The sequence below is a fragment of the Dryobates pubescens genome, chromosome 5 (assembly GCF_014839835.1).
Source record: "Dryobates pubescens isolate bDryPub1 chromosome 5, bDryPub1.pri, whole genome shotgun sequence".
Taxonomy (NCBI): Eukaryota; Metazoa; Chordata; class Aves; order Piciformes; family Picidae; genus Dryobates; species Dryobates pubescens.
Genome location: NC_071616.1, coordinates 46537731 through 46559037, shown reverse-complemented (window position 1 = coordinate 46559037; position 21307 = coordinate 46537731). Strand labels below are relative to the sequence as shown.

At 47.4% G+C, this 21307-nt stretch overlaps 1 protein-coding gene across 1 annotated transcript in view; it reads right to left on the bottom strand.

Annotated features, from left to right (window-relative positions):
* The window catches only part of RYR3 (ryanodine receptor 3), a 236232-nt gene that overhangs the window by 108082 nt on the left and 106843 nt on the right, over window positions 1–21307 (bottom strand). Inside the window, exons 22-37 of the mRNA XM_054162126.1 lie at window positions 20085–20188; window positions 19644–19727; window positions 17503–17662; window positions 16624–16771; window positions 14379–14584; window positions 13518–13692; window positions 11686–11894; window positions 9703–9887; window positions 8280–8316; window positions 7299–7459; window positions 6522–6687; window positions 5726–5812; window positions 4503–4729; window positions 2094–2895; window positions 910–1110; window positions 244–346 (exon numbers count right to left, since the gene is read on the bottom strand). Of these exons, the coding sequence (XP_054018101.1) occupies window positions 244–346; window positions 910–1110; window positions 2094–2895; window positions 4503–4729; window positions 5726–5812; window positions 6522–6687; window positions 7299–7459; window positions 8280–8316; window positions 9703–9887; window positions 11686–11894; window positions 13518–13692; window positions 14379–14584; window positions 16624–16771; window positions 17503–17662; window positions 19644–19727; window positions 20085–20188 (3055 nt within the window). The remainder of the gene's footprint in view (window positions 1–243; window positions 347–909; window positions 1111–2093; window positions 2896–4502; window positions 4730–5725; window positions 5813–6521; window positions 6688–7298; window positions 7460–8279; window positions 8317–9702; window positions 9888–11685; window positions 11895–13517; window positions 13693–14378; window positions 14585–16623; window positions 16772–17502; window positions 17663–19643; window positions 19728–20084; window positions 20189–21307) is intronic.

Sequence of the window (21307 nt, the reverse complement as noted above, 5' to 3'; positions counted from 1 at the left end):
CTTCTCCAGGCTAAATCACCCCAGCTCCTTTAGCCTCTCCTCACAGGGCTTGTGCTTGAGACCTCTCCCCAGCCTTGTTGCCCTTCTCTGGACACATTCAAGTACCTGAGTATCCTTCTTAAACTGAGGAGCCCAGAACATCTAACAGAACAACCCCTTACACTTGTAATGTTTCCCCTCCTCTCCCCCATGCAAAGTGTCAAAATGCCAAACACAGAAAGGAACCAAAACCTTCTCACTCACCACAGTGAACCAGAAGATCATCATGAAATTCATACAGCTCATCCCTAATCTCCTCTGGACAGGGACAATCCTCCCCCAGTTGGAAATTCAGCAACATATTAATCTGTAAGGCAATTAAAACATAGTTAAAACACTGAGGCCTGAGACACATTCTGCTCCATTAGCCATATTTCACCTGTTTGTAACCAGATTCATAATCTGACACAAACCATATCCAGCTTAAAGGCAAGACTGAGGCAATGCTACTTTGTGAGCTTCAGCTGCAGGTGACATCAAAACACACAGTTAAAAATGAAGGAGTTTCCTGCGAGCAGGAAAAGCTATTCTCAGCACATGGATGTCAGCATAATACTAACTCCATCCTAGGCCCTAGCAATTAACATTAGCAAATCATTGTCACCCTGCAGAACTGGATGAGCTGGGCAGCACTGGGCAGTAAGATTATTTTTCCCCCCTATACTCTGGGGAAATGCTAAGTCAGCTTTGGTCCACAGCTTGAGTTCTGGAGCTCAGGTGTCAGCATTCAGTGGTTTGGGTCAGCTTAAGTCATTTGATTTCCAGTTCAGTTTTGGCTCTCTCCCAGTTCCACTTCAGTTCAGAAGCCAGAACTGCATTTTACCATCACAACCCCTTTAGACTCAACCTTTTTTGTTTCCCCAGTGTTACCTGCTCTTGAGGAGGAGAGCGGAACTCCTTGGTCTTCTTGGCGGTGAGGGCAGCAGACATGTTCAGGGCCTGCATGAGCTCGTTGTAGCGGTACTTCTGGTTGTACTGCAGCTTCGACACGTAACGGTCTGCAAAGGCCACGATTGCTTCCACCCTGTGCTGCAGCTCACAGTCACAGAAATAATTCAGCAAATGGCACATCTAGGGGAGAAGAAACACAATTCAGTTCAGCTCTTTAACTAACCAATCAGGCAAGAGCTGCAGTGGACACTGTACAGTGCAACAGGCTGGAAAATGAGAGACTTTCCCCCATATTACACTTCTAACACCATAAAGGTGACAATGTGTGCACTTACTACCTGATTGATAACACATCACATGCAGTCTTTCACTCCATACTCCACCCCCAGCCTTTCACTCCATACTGCATCCACACTCTCACTCCATACTCCATCCCCAGCCTTTCACTCTGTGCACTCAAAACATGCAGAAATCATAGAATGATAGAGTAGTTTGGTTGGAAGGGTGTCTTCAAGATGACCTAGTCCATCCCTCCACAAAGATGATTCCAAGGGCTGGAACACCTCTGCTGTGAGGACAGGCTGAGGGAGCTGGGGCTGTGCAGCCTGGAGAAGAGAAGACTCTGGGGGGACCTCAGAGCTGCCTTGCAATAGCTGAAGGGATCCTATGGGAAGGCTGCAGAGGGACTTTCCATCAGGGGGTCTAGCGACAGGCCAAGGGGGAATGGTTTGAAGCTGAGGCAGAGCAGGGTTAGAGTGGAGCTGAGGAAGAGGTTCTTCAGCAGAAGGGTGGTGAGACTCTGGCCCAGGCTGCCCAGGAAGGCTGTGGCTGCCTCCTGCCTGGGGGTGTTTCAGGCCAGGCTGGATGAGGCCTTGAGCAGCTGAGTGTAGCTGAGAGGTGTCCCTGGGCATGGAGGGGAGGTTGGGGCAGCTGAGCTCTGAGCTCCCTTCCAACCTGAGCCATTCTAGGATTCTACTTTGAGTGTAGGTACATGTAGAAAGAATTGCTTCATCATCAAATCTGGTTCTTACTGGGAGGTTACAGGGCAAAGGGGAACAAATACCTTCAGGCTTTCAAGTCTTACAAACTAGAGAACAGACCAAATGCACAACCTCTGTGTCATCAACAGCAGAACATGTTAATCACTTATGCTAAATGGTCACCTGAAGCTTAACAGACTCTGGTAATCTTGTCTGCAGCAAGCCCTTTGCAGGAGCTTTGGCTTCTTTTATTGCTTTCTCCCCAGCTTCCACAGCTTTCTCTTCAACCTGGGTCACAACCTCTTTCTCTGTCCTTTCTTCAGTTTCTTCCTTGTGGTCTCCAAACACGTTGGGGTCAATGAGGAGTAACACCTGCTTCACATCATCATCATCAAAAACCCCCATTATGAGCAGCGTTGCTATCAGTTTAAGAACAGGAACAAACTGGAATGCGATCTGTCCCCCCACTGGGTCTCGTATGTGGCTGCCACTGCACTGCACTGCCTCAGTCAGCATGCTTATGGCCTTGGACTTCAGCGTGTCCAGGGGGATGTCTGGGCTCGATGCCGGATGCTCTTCACTGGTCATAATAAAACACGGAGTAGAAAAATTAAAGCTTGGTTTGAGACAAGTGCTGAGCCCTACTCCAGGTAACCCATGCTTCTTGCTTTCATCAGGGTACAACTTAATAGTTCGAGTTTCATCTGTAACTGGAATGATAAATTCATTGTTCATCATAAGCTTGGCTTGCTTGGCGTGGTCCAAATGAATGCTGATCAGCAAGTCGTAGAATCCGGACCGCAGGAGTCCAGGTAGGTATTGATTATCTATTGTATAAAAGAGCTGAGATATGTCCACGTGGCTACAGAGTGCATAAGCAACTCGAGTGTTCCCTAGAGCACTAACAGAGCTGTAGAGCTTCAAAGTGTGGTAGTGAAACTTCATCAAATCTTCTTGCTCACAGAGCTCCAAAATGTCCACGCATCTGGTGGGAAACAGAGAAAGAGAAGAGGCAGTTGGATGAATGCTGGCTTTGAACAGGAAAACTTCTCAGGTCTCTGCATGTTTTGGCCAGTTCCATTTTCACAGACTCACAGAATGTATCTGCTTGGAAGAGACCTCCAAGCTCATCCAGTCCAACCTGCAACCCGGCACTGAAGGGCCACCACCAAACCATGTCCCTAAGTGCCAGCTCCACAGACTGCTTGAACACTCACTCCAGCACTGCCCTGGGCAGAACATTCCAATGTTTGAGGACCCTCTCTGTGAAGAAATATTTCCTGACATCCAGCCTGAACCTCCCCTGCTGCACCCTGGCACCATTTCCTCTGGCTCCTGTCGCTGCCCCCTCCTCGCTCCGACCTCCCTTTGAGAGGGAGCAATGAGGTCTCCCCTGAGCCTCCACTTCTCCAGCCCGAACACCACCAGCTCCCTCAGCTGCTCCTCCCCAGACCAGGTCATACAGCATTAAAATTCTTCATCTTGTTACCTACTTCCCTGCCACTACTATCCTAGAGCAGGTAACAGCAGGCATTCTGAATGACTCCACTGTAAACATTTTCCAAAGCAGGTTTAAACAATACCCAGAGATCAGCTGGGGCAGCTTTAGGCTGTGTCTTGAATTTTCCACAGAGCTTGAACAGAAAGTAGCAGAATGTAAATAAATCACCACTGGATGTAAAAAGGAAAAGAATGATACTGTCTACGTAATGCCAGTGGTCTGACTCCTAACACAGCTAGTTTGTAGAAACTGACTTTCTCTTGTTTGGCTTCCTTCTCTCTGGCAGATACTGGCTGCTGCTTCTGCTGGCTTTGCTGACCTTGAATGTGTCCAGAGAAGGGCCACGAGGATCAGCAGAGGGCTGGAGCTGCTCTGCTATGGAGACAGACAGAGTTGGGGATATTCAGTCTGGAGAGGAAAAGGCTCTGAGGAGACCTTGTGGCCTTCCAGTATCTGAAGGGGGCTGCAAGAAAGCTGGGGAGGAACTTCTGAGGGTGTCAGGGACTGGGGGGGATGGAACAAAACTAGAAATGGGGAGATTGAGATTGGCTGTTAGGAAGAAGTTCTTCCCCATGAGGGTGGTGAGAGCCTGGCACAGGTTGCCCAGGGAGGTGGTGGAAGCCTCCTGCCTGGAGGTGTTTGCAGCCAGGCTGGAGGTGGCTGTGAGCAACCTGCTGGTAGTGTGAGGTATCCCTGCCCATGGCAGGGGGTTGGCACTGGATGATCCTTGAGGTCCCTTCCAACCTTGACAATTCTGTGATTCTATGAACACTTTCTTGTTGCAGTTCAGCACTAACAAGCAACTCTCTGCGCTTCCTTCTTTTTCTCCTGTCCTGTGTACAGAGGGAGGGAATGGAGCAGGAATTAGTAGCCCCCTGGTTTTGTCCATGTGTAAATGTTGTCTATTTTGTACACATTCATCACATTCCATATTTCCAGCTTGTAGTCGTGCTTGTAAGTAGAGCTGCACTTGCTTGCAGCTGAGCTGGTCTGCCCATTTTATGCTGGGGGGGCATTTTCACCCCACCACATCAGCTTTCCCCACCTTCTGCCCACATCAAGTCACTGCAGCTCCTTCCAGCTGTGCCTACCTGTTTTCCTCGGGGATGTGCAGCGCCATCATCTGCAGGGGCTCCAGGCACTGCACGACCCAGCCGTGGCGCTCGCTGACGCGCTCCGTCTCCACTTTCAGGAAGCTGTTTGGCATCCTGCTCCAGAGCACGGGGGTGATGGTTTGCACGTCGAGGCGAGGGGGGCACTGAGGAACAGGATTCCTTTCCTCACTCTTAAAGATGGCTGCTGACAAGGGCATGGTGTTCTGGAACGAGGAAGCGCATGGGAATGATTGTTGGGACATCTAATGCTGAATGAACTGGGAACAGCATGGCGAAGAACAAGCTAAGAATTCACAGTATCACAGTATAGCTAAGGTTGGAAGAGACCCCAAGGATCATCGAGTCCAACCTGTCTCCACAGACCTCATGACTAGACCATGGCACCAAGTGCCACATCCAATCCCCTCTTGAACACCTCCAGGGATGGTGACTCCACCACCTCCCTGGGCAGCACATCCCAATGACGAACGACTCGCTCGGTGAAGAACTTTCTCCTCACCTCGAGTCTAACCTCCCCTGGTGCAGCTTGAGACTGTGTCCTCCTGTTCTGGTGCTGGTTGCCTGGGAGAAGAGACCAACCCCCTCCTGGCTACAACCTCCCTTCAGGGAGCTGTAGAGGGCAATGAGGTCACCTCTGATCCTTCTCTTCTCCAGGCTAAGCAACCCCAGCTCCCTCAGCCTCTCCTCACAGGGCTGTGCTCAAGGCCTCTCCCCAGCCTTGTTGCCCTTCTCTGGACACCTTCAAGTGTCTCAATGTCCTTCTTAAACTGAGGGGCCCAGAACTGGACACAGGACTCAAGGTGTGGCCTAACCAATGCAGAGTCCAGGGGCACAATGACCTCCCTGCTCCTGCTGGCCACACTATTCCTAATACAGGCCAGGATGCCATTGGCCTTCTTGGCCACCTGGCCAAGAGGGCCAATGGGCAACTCACATGAATGCCACTGCAATAAACAAAGCCCATGCATGAAAGCCTCAAAGCTAAGAGGGTTGTCCCCAAATGACTTCAGTTCATTTTGACAAATGAAGTTTAGATCTCTTGACTAATTCACACAGTAATTACTTTCACAAACATGAATGCAGAAATCAAACAAAGTCACACCACTGATCCAACCTTCCTCAACAGATGCAGCCGAGAAGGACATTGCCCTGGCAGCAAACACAGCTGAAAGAGCACCTTTACACAAAACATTTGATACCTTTAATTTGCCAAGTTCAAACTGAACCAAGTTAGTGCTTGTGGGCTGCACAAACGTTGCTGGAAAAAGCTTTGTGTTTGGCTCAACCTGGAAGAGAATTGAGATAAAAATAATCATAATAACATGAAAGCATTTTAAAAGGAACAGGAATCTCTTCCCAGAGTATCACAGCATCACAGAATGTTAGGGCTTGGAAGGGACCTTGAAAGGTCACCCAGTCCAACCCCCCTGACAGAGCAGCATCACCCAGGGCAGGACACACAGGAACACATCCAGGTGGGTTTTGAGTGTCTCCAGAGAAGGAGACTCTGGGCACCACCTCTGTGGGCAGCCTGCTCAAGGGCTCTGGCACCCTCACAAAGAAATTAAAAAACCCAATTCCTTTCAGGTGAGAAAAGAGCTCCAAAGCAATAAAAGATGAAAAACAGCAAAAAATGGCTGTAGCTAAAAGATCATTCTAATGTCACACTCATTTAAGTAATTACTGCCCTTATGTCACAGAAAACATTCAGCTGACAAAAAAAAGAGCACTGTAAATCTTGATTCTGAACCACAAGAACTGAAAGATACAAAAGTGCTTTTCTGACCATGTCCAGCAAAGGTCCTTCCCCAGCACCTGAAACAACAGCAGGAAGCTGGGGAAATGCAGAGCTGCAAAAGAGAGAAAACCAGAGCAAAACCAGGAAAGGAAAAAGAAAAAGGCAAGGCCACCACTGTCACACAAAGAGCATTCAGGCAGACTTCTGAACAAGAAAGAAGAGCCAAAGAGGCATCTCCTGAGCTCGGTCTGATGTACCTGGTAACAAGTGCCCAGCTCCTTGCCGTTGGCCGTGAAGGACAGCATTCCAGTAGCCAGGTCTACAAAGCAGCCAATCTCCAGATCAACATTGCTGCGCCCTGACCTCTGGGAGTTAGCCATCACATCTCCTCCCCACACCATGTAGCAGTTGCTGCGCTTCACACTGCAAGGACAGCAGGAGAACAGAGCACAGGTCACTCTGAGCTGGACTGAGTGCTTCCCAAAGGAGTGACAGCAAACAGACCCCCAGAGGTCCTTGGGCTGCTGTTAGCTTTGTGTCCTCATTAAGGAACTTTGCTTTGCTTTGTTGATGTGAGCATCACAGGGCAGCGGTCAGGTGCACCTTTATTTACTTCCCCTTTTGTGCTGCTCTGTGCTTTGGAGGGTACACTAAAAAAGCAATTCTATCATCCACACTGACCCAATATGGACAATGAAGAATCACAGCACAGTAGGGGTTGGAAGGGACCTGGAGAGATCACCCAGCCCACTCCCCTTGCCAGGGCAGGATCACCTAGAGTAGGTCACACAGGAATGAGTCCAGGTGGGTTAAGAAGCATCACAAAACCCTCTTTCCAACAGCACATTAATGATGACTATACTCACTTCAGAGCTCTAGATGTACACAGGAGCACAGAACACTCCCACTCTATAAACAATTCTCTTACTCATTCAGATTACTGTTTAAAATATCTTCAAGCTTGGGAACAATTCACTTTTGAACAGCAGTTTTTAAACACTTGACTCTTTCAGTAAGTGACAAAGAAGCCATACCTCTCGTGAACCCTGCCTCTCTCGTCCCCTAACGTCACTGTCACCGTGCAGTTTTTATTTAGGTCAAAATTCTCACTGTAAAAATGGTAGTCTGGGGTCACCCAGCCCACCCAGACACAGGAGGGGTCCTGGCCAGCAAAGATCCGGAGGGAGTAAAAATACTGCAAAGAGGAAAAGAAAAATGTTAGCAACAGAAATCTGAGTTCTGTTCTAAAGGAATGGTTAAACAGGGACTAACAAAACCTCCCTCACAGCAGACCTGACCAGAATTCAGCAGTAATCCTCCACCCAGTGAGGCTGGTGCCTCAGGTCACACAGCTCTGCCCACTACCACTGCAAGTCATTAAAAGGGCTTTCCACAGATCCATTTCTAACAAAATCTACCTCAAAATACCAAATTAGAATAGAATAGAATAGAAATAGAAATAGAAATAGAAATAGAAATAGAAATAGAAATAGAAATAGAAATAGAAATAGAAATAGAAATAGAAATAGAAATAGAAATAGAAATAGAAATAATCAACCAGGTTGGGAGAGACCTTCGAGATCACTGCATCCAACCTATCATCCAACACCACCTAATCAACTAACCCATGGCACCAAGCACCCCATCAAGTCTCCTCCTGAACACCTCCAGTGATGGCAACTCCACCACCTTCCCGGGCAGCCCATTCCAATGGCCAATCTCTCTGTGTAGAATTTCTTCCTCACCTCCAGCCTAAACCTCCCCTGGTGCAGCCTGAGACTGTGTCCTCTTGTTCTGGTGCTGAGTGCCTGGGAGAAGAGACCAACCTCTGCCTGGCTACAACCTCCCTTCAGGTAGTTGTAGAGAGCAATAAGGTCACCCCTGAGCCTCCTCTTCTGCAGGCTAAGCAACCCCAGCTCCCTCAGCCTCCCCTCATAGGGCTTGTGTTCCAAACCCCTCCCCAGCTTTGTTGCCCTTCTCTGGACACCTTCCAGCAAGTCACAGTATTTACTTACTGTAGTAGAAGGAGCAGTGATTTCTTGGCTGTGCTTTCTAAAGGTAAAGGAACAGCAGGAAATTAGTTTGTTGCCTTAAGAGACAGTAAAAAAGAGTACTCATTATCAAGCCAAGTGCACTCAGGAGCTGCCTCCTGTTTGCTAGTATGCACAAGGAAATTAAGTATGCAGAGACTGTACAGGACACAAACACATAGCTAAAATAATTGATTGCAGTTAAGGCAGTAGAGAGAGACATTTACAGCAATTAACTAATGATGAAGGAAGTGCTGGAAAGTGCTGAACTCAGTGGAACCTTCTATCTTTAAAATTCTGCCCCCCAGTCTTTTTCACTTTGCAGGGATTAGTCAATTTTCCAACAGCAATGAGCTGTATTCACAACAATCTACATCAGCACTAATCCAGTGGGCAAAAGAGTCTGAGCTGCTTTTACAGCTCAGCTGAAAAAGCTTTGCAAATCCAAATGATCTGGAAGGAATGCAGCTGCTAAAAACTTTGTGATGCCCCTTTTCAGAAGCCTCTTCAGTCACACAATCCTAGAATGGCTCACATTGGAAGAGATCATCTGCTCCAACCTCCCCACCATGCCCAGGGACACCTCTCAGCTACACTCAGCTGCTCAAGGCCTCATCCAGCCTGGCCTTCAGCACCCCCAGGCAGGAGGCAGCCACAGCCTCCCTGGGCAGCCTGTGCCAGAGTCTCAGCAGCCTCCTGCTGAAGAACTTCTTCCTCAGCTCCAGTCTGACCCTGCTCTGCCTCAGCTTCAAACCATTCCCCTTGGCCTGTCTCTAGACCCCCTGATGGAAAGTCCCTCTGCAGCCTTCCTGCAGGATCCCTTCAGCTATCGGAAGGCAGCTCTGAGGTTCCGGAGTCTTCTCCTCTGCAGGCTGCACAGCCCCAGCTCCCTCAGCCTGTGCTCACAGCAGAGCTGCTCCAGCCCTTGGAGCATCTTTGTGGCCTCCTCTGGACTCTCTCCAGCAGCTGTGTATCCTTCTCCTGCTGGAGGTGAGGTCTGAGTAGAGCAGAGCCAAGGGGCAGAATCCCCTCTGCTGCCCTGCTGCCCACCCTGCTCTGGCTGCAGCCCAGCACACAGCTGCCTCTGGGCTGCAGGAGGGCACTGCTGGCTCCTGGGATGCTGCTTATCAACCAACATCCCCAAGTCTCTTTCTCCAGAGCTGCTCCCACTCTGCACCCAGCCTGGATTTGTGTCCTCTCTCATCTGGGCAGAGCACTCTGCAGCAGAGCTGTGTTATACACTTCCTCAAAGCACCAAGAACAAACCAACCTCAGCACCAGCATCCTATGCCAGCAGGCTCTCAGTGCAACACCCAGCTCGAGACAAGCTTGAGCGTACAACGACACAGCCCAGCAGAAAGTGCTACAGTTAAACTGAGAGCATGAAGTAACTAAACCCAAGCCTAACCTTTTCTGGTAGAGATCAGATGAGGCATTTTCCACCCCCGTGCTGAAGCTGAACGATGAGTGGAACTCAATGGGCATGCTGAGCCGGCAGTAGATCATGTCTGAATTGCTGTTCTGCGTGCCAAAGGTTTTGTGAGTCACTTTCAGCCGAGGTGGGCACTCGATGGTTCCATCAATCCTCCAGATCTGAGCACAGAAATGAGAAGAAATCATTTCAAAATGGTGCTGTTCCAAGGCAAACCCAGAAAACTTGCATTCAGCAGCTAGATGATGAGATTTAAAGAGTAAACTGAAAATGTCTGAAATGAATTCCTTTTAGAACTATGCAACCTTCTTCCCTGAAGGGGACACTAGCCTCAAGAGCAAGGAAACCAAGAGATTCAATATAGCCTGGCTGCTCTAAAGATTTTCAAGTTGCTCCATGCAGCATTTCAAAATGAATGAATACATAACTAAATAAACACTCCAATAAAAACAACTCAACAAACCTATTCTGTTACTTTCATTCACTTTGAGTCACCGAAAAACTGCTTTGCAAGAATCAGTGGGGTTCATCCAGAGTGAGGAGAAAGAAATACCAACTGGACTCTTTCAGATGATCATTCTGGACTCTGAGCTATTTTCCCTTGTGCTGAAAAAGGGAGTGTAGCTTTGAACTCAGTGATAGAACATCTCAAAACCTTTAAAGCAGGAATACACAATCACAGAATGTTAGGGATTGGCAGGGACCTCCAGAGATCATCAGGTCCAAGCTCCCTGCCAAAGCAGGATCACTTCAGGCAGGCCACACAGGAACACATCCATTGGAAATGATCCTGATAAACTGAAGAAAATGCTGAGTTAATTCAGCTGCAATTCAGTGAAGTGTGTTTTGTTTAAGGAGGAGATGTTCAAAGCCAAGAATAACAGGCTACACATCTAAATTGAAGTACATGGCCTAAGGATTCTAGTGAAAATGCTGAATTCAAAGGTGTCATTGTGGAACATATTAATATGGAATACTTCCTACAAAGCATAGGACATACTGTTCTGCTCTAGAGTAGGTTGTGTAGGGAGTTGCCAAATTCATAGAATCACAGAATTGTTAGAGTTAGAAGTGACCTCAAGGCTCAGCCAGCTCCAACCCCCTGCCATGGGCAGGGACACCTCACACTACAGCAGGTTGCTCACAGCCACCTCCAGCCTGGCTGCAAACACCTCCAGGCATGAGGCTTCCACCACCTCCCTGGGCAGGCTGTGCCAGTCTCTCACCACCTTCATGGGGAACAACTTCTTCCTCACAGCCAATCTGAATCTCCCCATTTCTAGTTTTGTTCCATCCCACCCAGTCCTATCACTCCCTGACACCAGCACCCACAAGTCTTCTTCTTCCTCTTCTATCACTGCTGCATCGTGAGCACGAATGAATGAGATTTCACTTCATGACACCACAGCTACATTTAAATAACCTCCAGTGAGAGGACTAAATCATTCCCTGGGTAGCTCACAATTAAATCACAGAAAACATCTCCTTGGAAGGGACCTCTGAGCTCATCCAGTCCAACCTCTGACTCAGCACCAAAGGGTCGACACTAAACCAGGTCCCTAAGCAGCAGGTCCACATTGCATTATTTTCAGTGATGTTGACTTCAGCTGAGTAATTTTCAGATCTCAAAGAAAAATATATAGTAGAGAAAGTTTTAAAAAGAGAAGAGCACAAATGTAAGATCACTCAGAAGCATTTGTCAGAATTCACAACCCCTGTGTCTCAAGCAGCTCATCACAAAGACACAGTGAGCCCCAGAGCAGAGCAGAGCAGAGCATCCCTCTGAATGCGCCATAAATGACGCTGGAGGTCGACAAGATCATCAGGAACTATCTAAGTGTGACTTGGTAGATTTGTATGACAAACTATCTGCTGACAGTAAGTCTTAGTGAGGGTTTAATGCCTCAGCTTGCTAAGCAAGCAGTGGGTGAGCAGGTGCTGCCCAGCACACAACCTTACCGCGATGTGAGGATGGCTCTTTGGCACGTTGACAAAGGTCGGCAAGCGCTTGCTAAACCACATAGCGACATCTCGGTTCATGTTGACGGCAAAAGGCTCAAAACCTTCCTGAAGGCCACACATTGTGTAAAACTTGAAGGTGCTGGCATCCATCCCCAGGTTCATGCGACCGATCTGAGACAGCCCCAGGGCACAAATTGGAACAAACCCTAAGGAAACGACAGCAAAGCCAGCGGTCATTGATTCTGGGAGCACCGGCGCGCCATTTCAGCTCCATCCAATGGGAACTCAACTCTAGCCCCTGCAAGTAATGCACACGAAGTGGTGACTGCATCAAAGCCTTAGAGACACCTTCAATACTAATGTCTAAGTACAACAGAATTGCTCCCCCAGCCCAAGGACTTAGGCAACGAGTGGGCATCACACACACTGCGCTGTTCGCTTAAACGCTCGTTCAGCCTCACAACTGTTGTTAGCAAGCAGCAGATTTGTGTCAAACCCAGGCCAAAAGGTCAGGGCAAGAGGCAGTTTTCTGGACAAGCAGATTTGAAAAAAACAAGATCTGTTCAAGTCATTTACTGGAAGCAAAACATGCCCTCATACAATGAGTTGGGAAGAGGGAGACAGAGGGCTGGATCAAAGCTATTAACAAATACTAGGTGTGCTCTCTGAGGGCACTGAAGTTTCAGCGGACTTTTGAGACAAGGTTCAGGTATCTCCATAAACTCTGTCATCAGTAGCTATGAATTTGTTGCCAGCCCAGTTCAATGCTGGCATGTTTTATGACTGAACCTTTGGTCTCTGTGTATGTGCAGCAAGGAGTGCAAGGCTGTTTAATCATTCCTCCATCTCTCAAGAAACACAATTTGCAGTAATTTCAGGAGAGAGCCAGCAGTTCAATGTCTAAAGGAGACATTTTCTCTCCTAGACTTCAACTTTAAGCCTTTAGAACTCTTCAGGTAGCCCCTCATTCTCTGTCTTTAAAAAACCCTGTGTCAATGGTCAGACCCAAGAAGGACAGTGAGCCATCACAAAGTCCTCTGGCAACTACCAACAGACATGAAGTTACTACTGATTGGAGGAGATACTCCTCCAAAGAAAATGTCAACTAAACAGTGAAACATAGCTGCTTGAACATATTCCCTGTCTCACCAATACAGTCACACAGACACTGCACTTCAAAAAAGCAACAGCCCAAGAGAGAAGAAATGCAGAGAAGTTATGAACAGTACAGAGAAAAAACCCCACAACAAATAACCACCCCCCCCAACCAAACAAAGAAAACCACCCAACAAAATGAGACTCAATTTGTGTTGCAAAGATTTGTCTCCCCCCACAGAGCACTCATTCAGCCCTTCACAGACAAGACCACTGTGCATGGAAGCTGCAGTGAGCAAACCAGTGACTATTTTTCAGCTTCTGGGAAATTCTTCATGCTGGAGGTTCAATCCTGTGAGTGAGCCTAGCAATGCTCAAGAAAAAATTACCCACTCTGATTATTAAAATTCTCTTAATAACTGCTTGTGGCTAAAGGGAAAAAAAAGAGAAGATCAATTTGTGCCACAGAAGTGCTCTCACAATCGATTCCCATGAAGCTATAGATAGCACAGCTGGCAGCCTGACAGCAGTGAAATATGATTTCCCAGCTTACTAAGCCATTCACAGAATCACTATGGTTGGAAAAGACCTTTAAGACCATGGAGTCCAACCATTATCTAACGGGACCAGGGCTGCTACCACACCATGCCCTCAAGCACCATTCCTAGACAGCTGGCAAATAAATGATGGCAAAGCAGCTTTCCTGCCATTGTTAACAACAAAAAGAAAATTACCACTTTCTACTCCAAAGTCAGCAAATGCAAGTTCTGAACCTTTACTGGTTATGAGCAACTCTCCATTCAGAGTAAAGATAATTGATTTGTCATCCAAGTTTATCATACAGCCAACCACATCTCCTGGCTGCCAGCTTCGTCCGAAGAATCCACTGCCTTGATGCCAGCGCTGGCCCTAAACAATAAAAGGAAGCAAATAAAACACCCAGGCTAAAATCAAAACCAAACAGCAACATAAACCAATGGAAAACAAACAAACATTTCACCTTCCAGGATCTCAAAGTCATTTGCAAACAGTACTGATCACAGTTTTCTGGTAATTAATTCCACTGTTATCTTAGTTATTCCACACAGGGAAACTAAGGCACCCTAACTTCAGTCATAGGCAAACAGCAATGGAGACCCTGGGTATAATGCACTGTTCACTGAATGCCACTTCTCACATGCATCCTTATGGTCCTTTAGGAGTCAAGTTTGGGAAGAAAGAATGTGGAGAAAGCAGCAAAGACCGAAAAGGGAAACTGGGTCTGTGCTTCTCCTTCCCGTCACTGAAGAAACTTTGCTTTATTTTGTGTACCACAGAGCTAAAGTGAATGCTGTGTTTTGTTTATGCTTACAACAGCTCTGACTCACTTTGGTACATCCTTGGAAGATAGATACAAAGCAGCACACCTTTGTCAGCATCATTTCAGTGACCAGAACCAAAAAAAGCAGAAACCATGCAGCATGAAACAGAGCTCAGAGCTATCTCTGTACTAAGGCAAAATATTCCAGTAGTTATCTGGAGTATAGAGAGGAAAACTACCCTGTGGCTCTCTGCCTCACCCATTCATAGGTTGAAAAAGAGAAACATGTACTGACTTTGCTTCCTTCAAACACAAATGCTTGGTCATCACTTCCCAACTCAATGTCAGGTCGACAGCCTGGCCTGGCCCAGCCGACACGCATATCTCCGCCCGTCACCGCTTCAAACTCAAAGTACCATTTGCCAGACTTCACTGCATAAGACTGCTCTACTCTGAAAAATCTGATCTTGTCAATGCTGACTTTCTCCACTGTTTGGACAGCTGTGAAAAGAAGCAGAGAAAGGAAATAATTAAATCTTCTATAATTAGATGAAACTACAAATGCCACTGTTGAGCTTTTCATTTGCCTCCAGTATTTTCTGTCTCTAAACTCAGCCATTATCTACCACTGTGTGCTTAGAAACCTTCAGGAGGAGCAGTAACCAGCACACAGAGGCTAGCACATGGTCATTCCCTACAGGATGAGTGATTATCCAGTGTCCAGCTTCAGGAGGAGCAGTAACCAGCACACAGAGGCTAGCACATGGTCATTCCCTACAGGATAAGTGATTATCCAGTGTCCAGCTTCAGGAGGAGCAGTAACCAGCACACAGAGGCTAGCACATGGTCATTCCCTGCAGGATGAGTGATTATCCAGTGTCTAGCTTCAGGAGGAGCAGTAACCAGCACACAGAGGCTAGCACATGGTCATTCCCTGCAGGATGAGTGATTATCCAGTGTCCAGCTTCAGGAGGAGCAGTAACCAGCACACAGAGGCTAGCACATGGTCATTCCCTACAGCATGAGTGATTATCCAGTGTCTAGCTTCAGGAGGAGCAGTAACCAGCACACAGAGGCTAGCACATGGTCATTCCCTGCAGGATGAGTGATTATCCAGGGTTTAGCATCAGAATGTTTCAAAGTATCCCTCAGTGCAGAGCCTCAAGCACAAAACTGACTACAGGAAACCTCAGAAGTGAAAGATGACTCCCTGCAACCCAATAAAATGCAGCAGTGCAGCACTGCAGCATTGCACTGCAACAAAGCAGCTTTGCAATGCAACAAGACCCTTCCCTGCACAATGCTTTTAAAAGATGAATCAAATCACTTTTGATTCAGCCTGGATTTTTGGGGGTTTTTTTTGTGGGGAAAAAAATTCTAGTGGTAGAGGAAGTATAAAGAAAAAATTCTACATAAATTTCTGCTCCCATATTTGAAATGTTAAAAAAATACTTCATTACTGAACTTGCAGCACTTCCCTGAGTGCTTCTCAACAACTGAGTTTGACCTGAAGTAGTCAAACCTAGCCAAAATCCTTTCAAATTAATTCTGCATGGTTTTCTTTCTTGCATTGTTTCCACATGAAAGTCACTGTCCACTCACACTCCTGATCTTCCTCAACCAAAAACTCATGGAAAGTATCACAGGATCACAGAATGTCAGGGGCTGGAAGGGACCTCCAGAGATCACTGAGTCCAAACCCCCTGGAGAATTATTTTATCCTGAAGTACAACCAATCTTTTCAAATCTGAGTAATACACAGCCATGTGCCCTGGGGGCCAAGAAGGCCAATGGAGTCCTAGGGGGCATTCAGGGGAGTGTGGCCAGCAGATCCAGGGAGGTTCTCCTCCCCCTCTACTCTGCCCTGGTAGGGCCACACCTGGAATATTACATTCAATTCTGGGTTCCCCCATTCAAGAGGGACAGGGATCTGCTGGAGAGAGTCCAAGGGAGGGCTCCAAGGCTGCTGAAGGGACTGCAGCACTGCCTGGGGAGGAGAGGCTGAGAGCCCTGGGGCTGTTCAGTCTGCAGAGGAGAGGGGATCTGATCAATGTCTATCAATAGCTGAGGGCTGGGGGTCATGAAGGAAGGGAGAGGGACAGCCTCTGCTCACTTGTGCCCTGTGATAGGACAAGGGGCAGTGGATGGAAACTGCAGCACAAGAGGTTCCACAACACGAGGAGGAACTTCTTCCCTGTGAGGGTGGCAGAGCCCTGGAGCAGGCTGCCCAGAGAGGTTGTGGAGTCTCCTCCTGTGGAGCCTTTCCAGCCCTGTCTGGATGTGTTCTGTGTGACCTGTGCTGGATTCTCTGCTCCTGCTCTGTCAGGGGGCTTGGACTCGAAGACCACCAGAGGTCCCTTCCAGCCCCTAACATCCTCTGATCCTGTGATGCACAAAGTCCATTTGCAGCAAACCCACACTACCACTAATCCAGACACCAGGGCATTCATGTTTTGCTTTCCCTCTTTGTTTCAGTGGTTTGTACTCTTCCCCCAGCAGTGAGGGCCAAGGAGGCCACGATTCCTATTGCAGGTCCATACCTATGTCTTGGTCAGGGGGCTCAATGCTATATCCATAGCCTGCAAAGGTCCTGACTGCCTCCCTCAGGCTGTCCCGGTTGGACTTCTTGGTGCGTTCGTCCAGCAATGCATATGGCACCAGGCGAGGGTTCCGCTTGTTCTTCAGGTCCTGAACAGGGGGCAGAAAGGGGGACAAGAAGGACTCTGCTGAAATACCACAAAGCCTTTCTACAATGAAATAATGCCAGCATTACAGGAGAGAAACAATATTGGTGAGGAACAGCTCTAGGAATGTGAGCCCAGTGGGTAGTAACCCTTAAGAGGGAAATGAAAGAGAAGTATGGAAACATCCTCATGCACCCTGCAGCTCCAGCCATGCAGCTCTGACAATCCACTCACAGCTCCATGGGCCAGGCTTCTTTTCCTGCTCCCCACCCTCTCTAACTATCACAGACATGACATTCAGTACTCATCCACTTACTTAACACTCCCAACTGATGTTCTAGAAAACAAAATCTCATCTTCTTCAGAAGATCACAGAGCTGTCAGGGCTGGAAGGGACCTCAAGGATCATCCAGTTTCAACCCCACCATGGCCAGGGACACCTCCCACTACAGCAGGTTGCTCACAGCCACATCCAGCCTGGCCTTATAAACTTCCAGGGATGAGGCTTCCACCACCTCCCTGGGCAACCAATGCCAGTGTCTTACCACCCTCATGGGGAAGTTCTTCCTAAGGTCTAATCTAAATCTCCCCTCCCCTAGCCTGAATCCATACCTCCAGTCCTACCATTACCCCACATCCTAAAACTTCCCTCCCCAGCATTCTTGTAGCTCCCTTCAGGTCACAATAAAGTCTCTTCCTCTTCACATACTCCAATGGAGGCAAAGATGTCCTTACCTGCTGGATGCCATAGGTCCATCCTTGTTTTATTCTGTCTTTTGCCCAGACATTATGTGCATTTTCTGCCAGTTTGTCAACTAGAAATTCTTGAGCAGGTAACAATTTCACTTCAGAAAGGTCCAGAGGGGCAGGTTTATATCCATTTGACATCATGTAACTGTAAGACAACAAGGGAAAACAGAGCGCCAAGATACTTCACTGATCTCTGTGGTGTTCACTGGGTGAAGGTCAGTGACCCTCTCCACTGGCCAGGCTCCTACCCTCCCACTTCCTGCATTGCATTTGAGCACTGACTACAACTCATTTTCCACCTACTTGCACCCTACCTAATGAAATGTGACCCAGATCTGTGCATCCCTAAACAGCTGCTGTGTTAAAACCCCCAAACAGTTCCTAAATGAATACTATTCTCTGTTCCTTTAGTCATGGTCACTTTTCACACAGCAGCCTGTAAAGATTGTTAGCCTTTTCCCATTTCCACTATTGCTCTTCCCACTTCTTCATTCAGGTTGAGAGGTTCCAGTTAGTGAGCTCAGCAGTTCTCCAGTAGTAGACACTACCCTCTCCAACCCTTCCACACAGAGAAAGGCTGCTCTGCTGTTTCACACATCGGCAGACTCTCTCCTGCTCACACCAGATGATTTCTGTCTGTCAGAATAATTCATGCAGAAAAGAATCACAGAGTCACTGAATTGTTCTGGTGGGAAGAGACCTCTCAGATCACCAAGTCCAGTCATACACCCAAGCCCTCCCAGGTCACCAGTACACCACATCCCTAAGCACCACACCTACACATCCTTAAAACACCTTCAGGGATGGGGACTCCATCACCCTACTGGGCAGCCTGGGCCAATGCTTGACAAACCTTCTGGTGAACACATTTTTCCTAACATCCCATCTAAACCTCCACTGCTGCAACTTGAGGCTGCTTCCTCTGGTCACAGACTAAGTTTTGTTCTGTTATTGAAGAACACAGTATCAAAACAGCATTGTGATAGATTGCCTGCAGAAAGGGTCCTTTTCCCTTTGGGTTTTTAACTAATGCCACCAGCTGGGTCAAGATCAGCATCTACCACAGCACAGAATTATTTCTTTTCCTCCTCATAGATAAAGCTGCTCAAGGAGAGAAGACATCTTGTGGGTTGGTAAACTGATGTTAAATGGCAAGTGTCCAAATCTCTCTTTCTCTGTTCAGGCTTTGCTGTTGGGCAGGGCTTTAATCTGTCCCAGGAGGACTAGAGAATCACCACAGACAAGGCTACAGCACAGGTTTGATCCTTGATTGATCTTTGGGCTGATTACTAAAGAATACTAAATAAAAAAGATCATCTATTTTAGCTCTGACTTCTACAGTTTAGCTACAAAACCAAACCAAACCAAACGAGGCAAAAAAACCTGATTACATTTGATGCAAAAATCTCCATATGTCTATTCCTTAGCAATGGGCAACACTGCAAGAGTCATTTTAGAGACTTTGTAAATCTTATTTAAAGAAATGCATTAATAATATCGCTGGAAATGTCTTGGGGAGGGGAAGGGAAGGGAGGGGAAGGGAAGGGACAACCTGAAACAGAAGTTATAGGTAAAATTGTAAGAGAATGGCTTGGGTTGGAAGGGAGCTCCAAAAGGTCATCCAGTCCAACCCCCTCTGCAGTCAGCAGGGACATCCTCCACCAGATCAGGATGCTCACAGCCTGACCTTGGATATCTCCAAGGATGGAGCCTCAACCACCTCCCTGGGCAACCTGTGGCAGTGTTCCAGCAGCCTCCTGGTGCAGAACTTGTTCCTCACATCCAATCTCAATCTGCTTTTTAAAAGGTATAGTCCAGTTTACCATCAGGTACATTCACTTTCTTTGCTATAAGACAGAAAAGCACTGAACCATTGCTTCTGACTTCACAGCATCTCTTCTACAATCAAGTAAGAGAGATCTCATCACATGTGGTTTAAGCACGTGACTGTGTGCCTGTGAGTCACCCCACAAGGTGAAGCAACGCAGCAGTGCTCACAGCTGTCAGCACAAGCACAGCAGCACATGCTCTGTAAATCCATACTGGGTCTGGGTTTCACAGCAAATGTTTTGTCTGTGCCTTCTGTAGCTACAGCTGCTAGGTGACAGTAATCATGGGGTACATACTTTTTAGGAAGTTTGACTTTTTTAAGGTCTTCCTCAGCTGCTGGATGAGCATGGACAATGTGACATCCAAGGGCCAAGAGGGTTCTGCCAACAGAAACAAAACAGCAAGAGTGGAACAGACCATGCCAGTGTTCACCCATCTGGTAGATTACTTTAGGGTTAGTATAAATACACAGAGCTAATGAAAAGGGGGGAAAAAACAACCCAGGAAAGCAATAAAGAAAACTTTCAGAGTCTAGCAAGTTACAAAGCTGTGGCTTGGAAGTGGGGCTGCATCACTCCATCAAGAGGATTTGGTGTTATACTTTCAGCTCTGCAGAGCAAAGTTTTTCTAGACCTCTCTGAATGCGTTCCTGCAACGTTTTCAGATCTTACAACAGCATGCAGTGCTTGGGAAACAACTGCTAAAACCCCACTTCTCTGAAAGTAATTAGAGCTCACTTGAGGGTTTCAGTTGACATCTGCAGATTGTAATTCTTCTCTGTCTCAGGTAATTTTGAGAACTCCACCAGGCAGGGATGGTGCCTTTTGTTATCATCCCGGATCTGCAACAAAGCAGCACAGAGCATTCTCTGAGAGCAGATGCAAGCTAGAATCAGAGCCAGAAATCAGTGAATTCTCTGCAGTCACCAGGGCACTGTAAACAACAGCAGTCCTCTCTGCTCAGTGAGTTGCTCATCATTATTGAAATGAACTTTTTCATTATTGATTTAGGATGCACACTCTAAGTGCTCCTCCATAAGCAATGAAGTCAGACAAACCAGAGCTGTTTCATGTGTTCTACATGAACACACGAGAGAGCAAACCTGGAAACTCAGTGAACATTTCTGCTGAATGCCTGAGCAATATGTGCTGCACAGAGCACTACCTGATCTGTTGGACACATTCTGATTCAAAATCTTACAACATTCACTTGGTTCTCCTCCCGCTCTGCTCTGCCCTGCTAAGGCTGCATCTGGGAGACCGTGTCCAGTTCTGAGCCCCTTCAGTTAGGAAGGACCTCAGGGAACTGCTTGAAAGAGTCCAGTGCAGAGCCACAATAATGATGAAGGGGGTGGAACATCTTCCTTACGAGGAGAGACTGAGGGAACTGGGGCTCTGTAGCTTGGAGAGGAGGAGCCTGAGGGGTGACCTCATTCATGTTCACAAAGACATAAAGGGTGAATGCCAAGGCAACAGGAGGAGACCTTATCGTAGCCTTCCAGTATCTGAAGGGGGCTACAAGAAAGCTGGGGAGGGATTTCTTAGGCTGTTGGGTAGTGCTAGGACTGGGGGGAATGGATCCAAGCTAGAGGAGGGGAGATTTAGATTAGACCTTAGGAAGAAGTTCTTCCCCATGAGGGTGATAAGACACTGGCACAGGTTGCCCAAGGAGGTGGTGGAAGCCTCATCCCTGGAGGTTCTTAAGGCCAGGCTGGACGTGGCTCTGAGCAACCTGATCTCGTGTGAGGTTGGAACTGGATGATCCCTGAGGTCCTTTCCAACCCTGACAATTCTATGATTTTATGATCAGTTTGATTCCCAACAGGAAGAGTAACCAAAGAGTTAATTGAGGGTTACTCACACTCATATGACTTCCAGTAGATTTCCATCTCTGTCCAGCTCCTCTGTTTCCCCATTACCATCTTTGTTCAAATGGTGAATTACTTGTAGTACTAAAATGT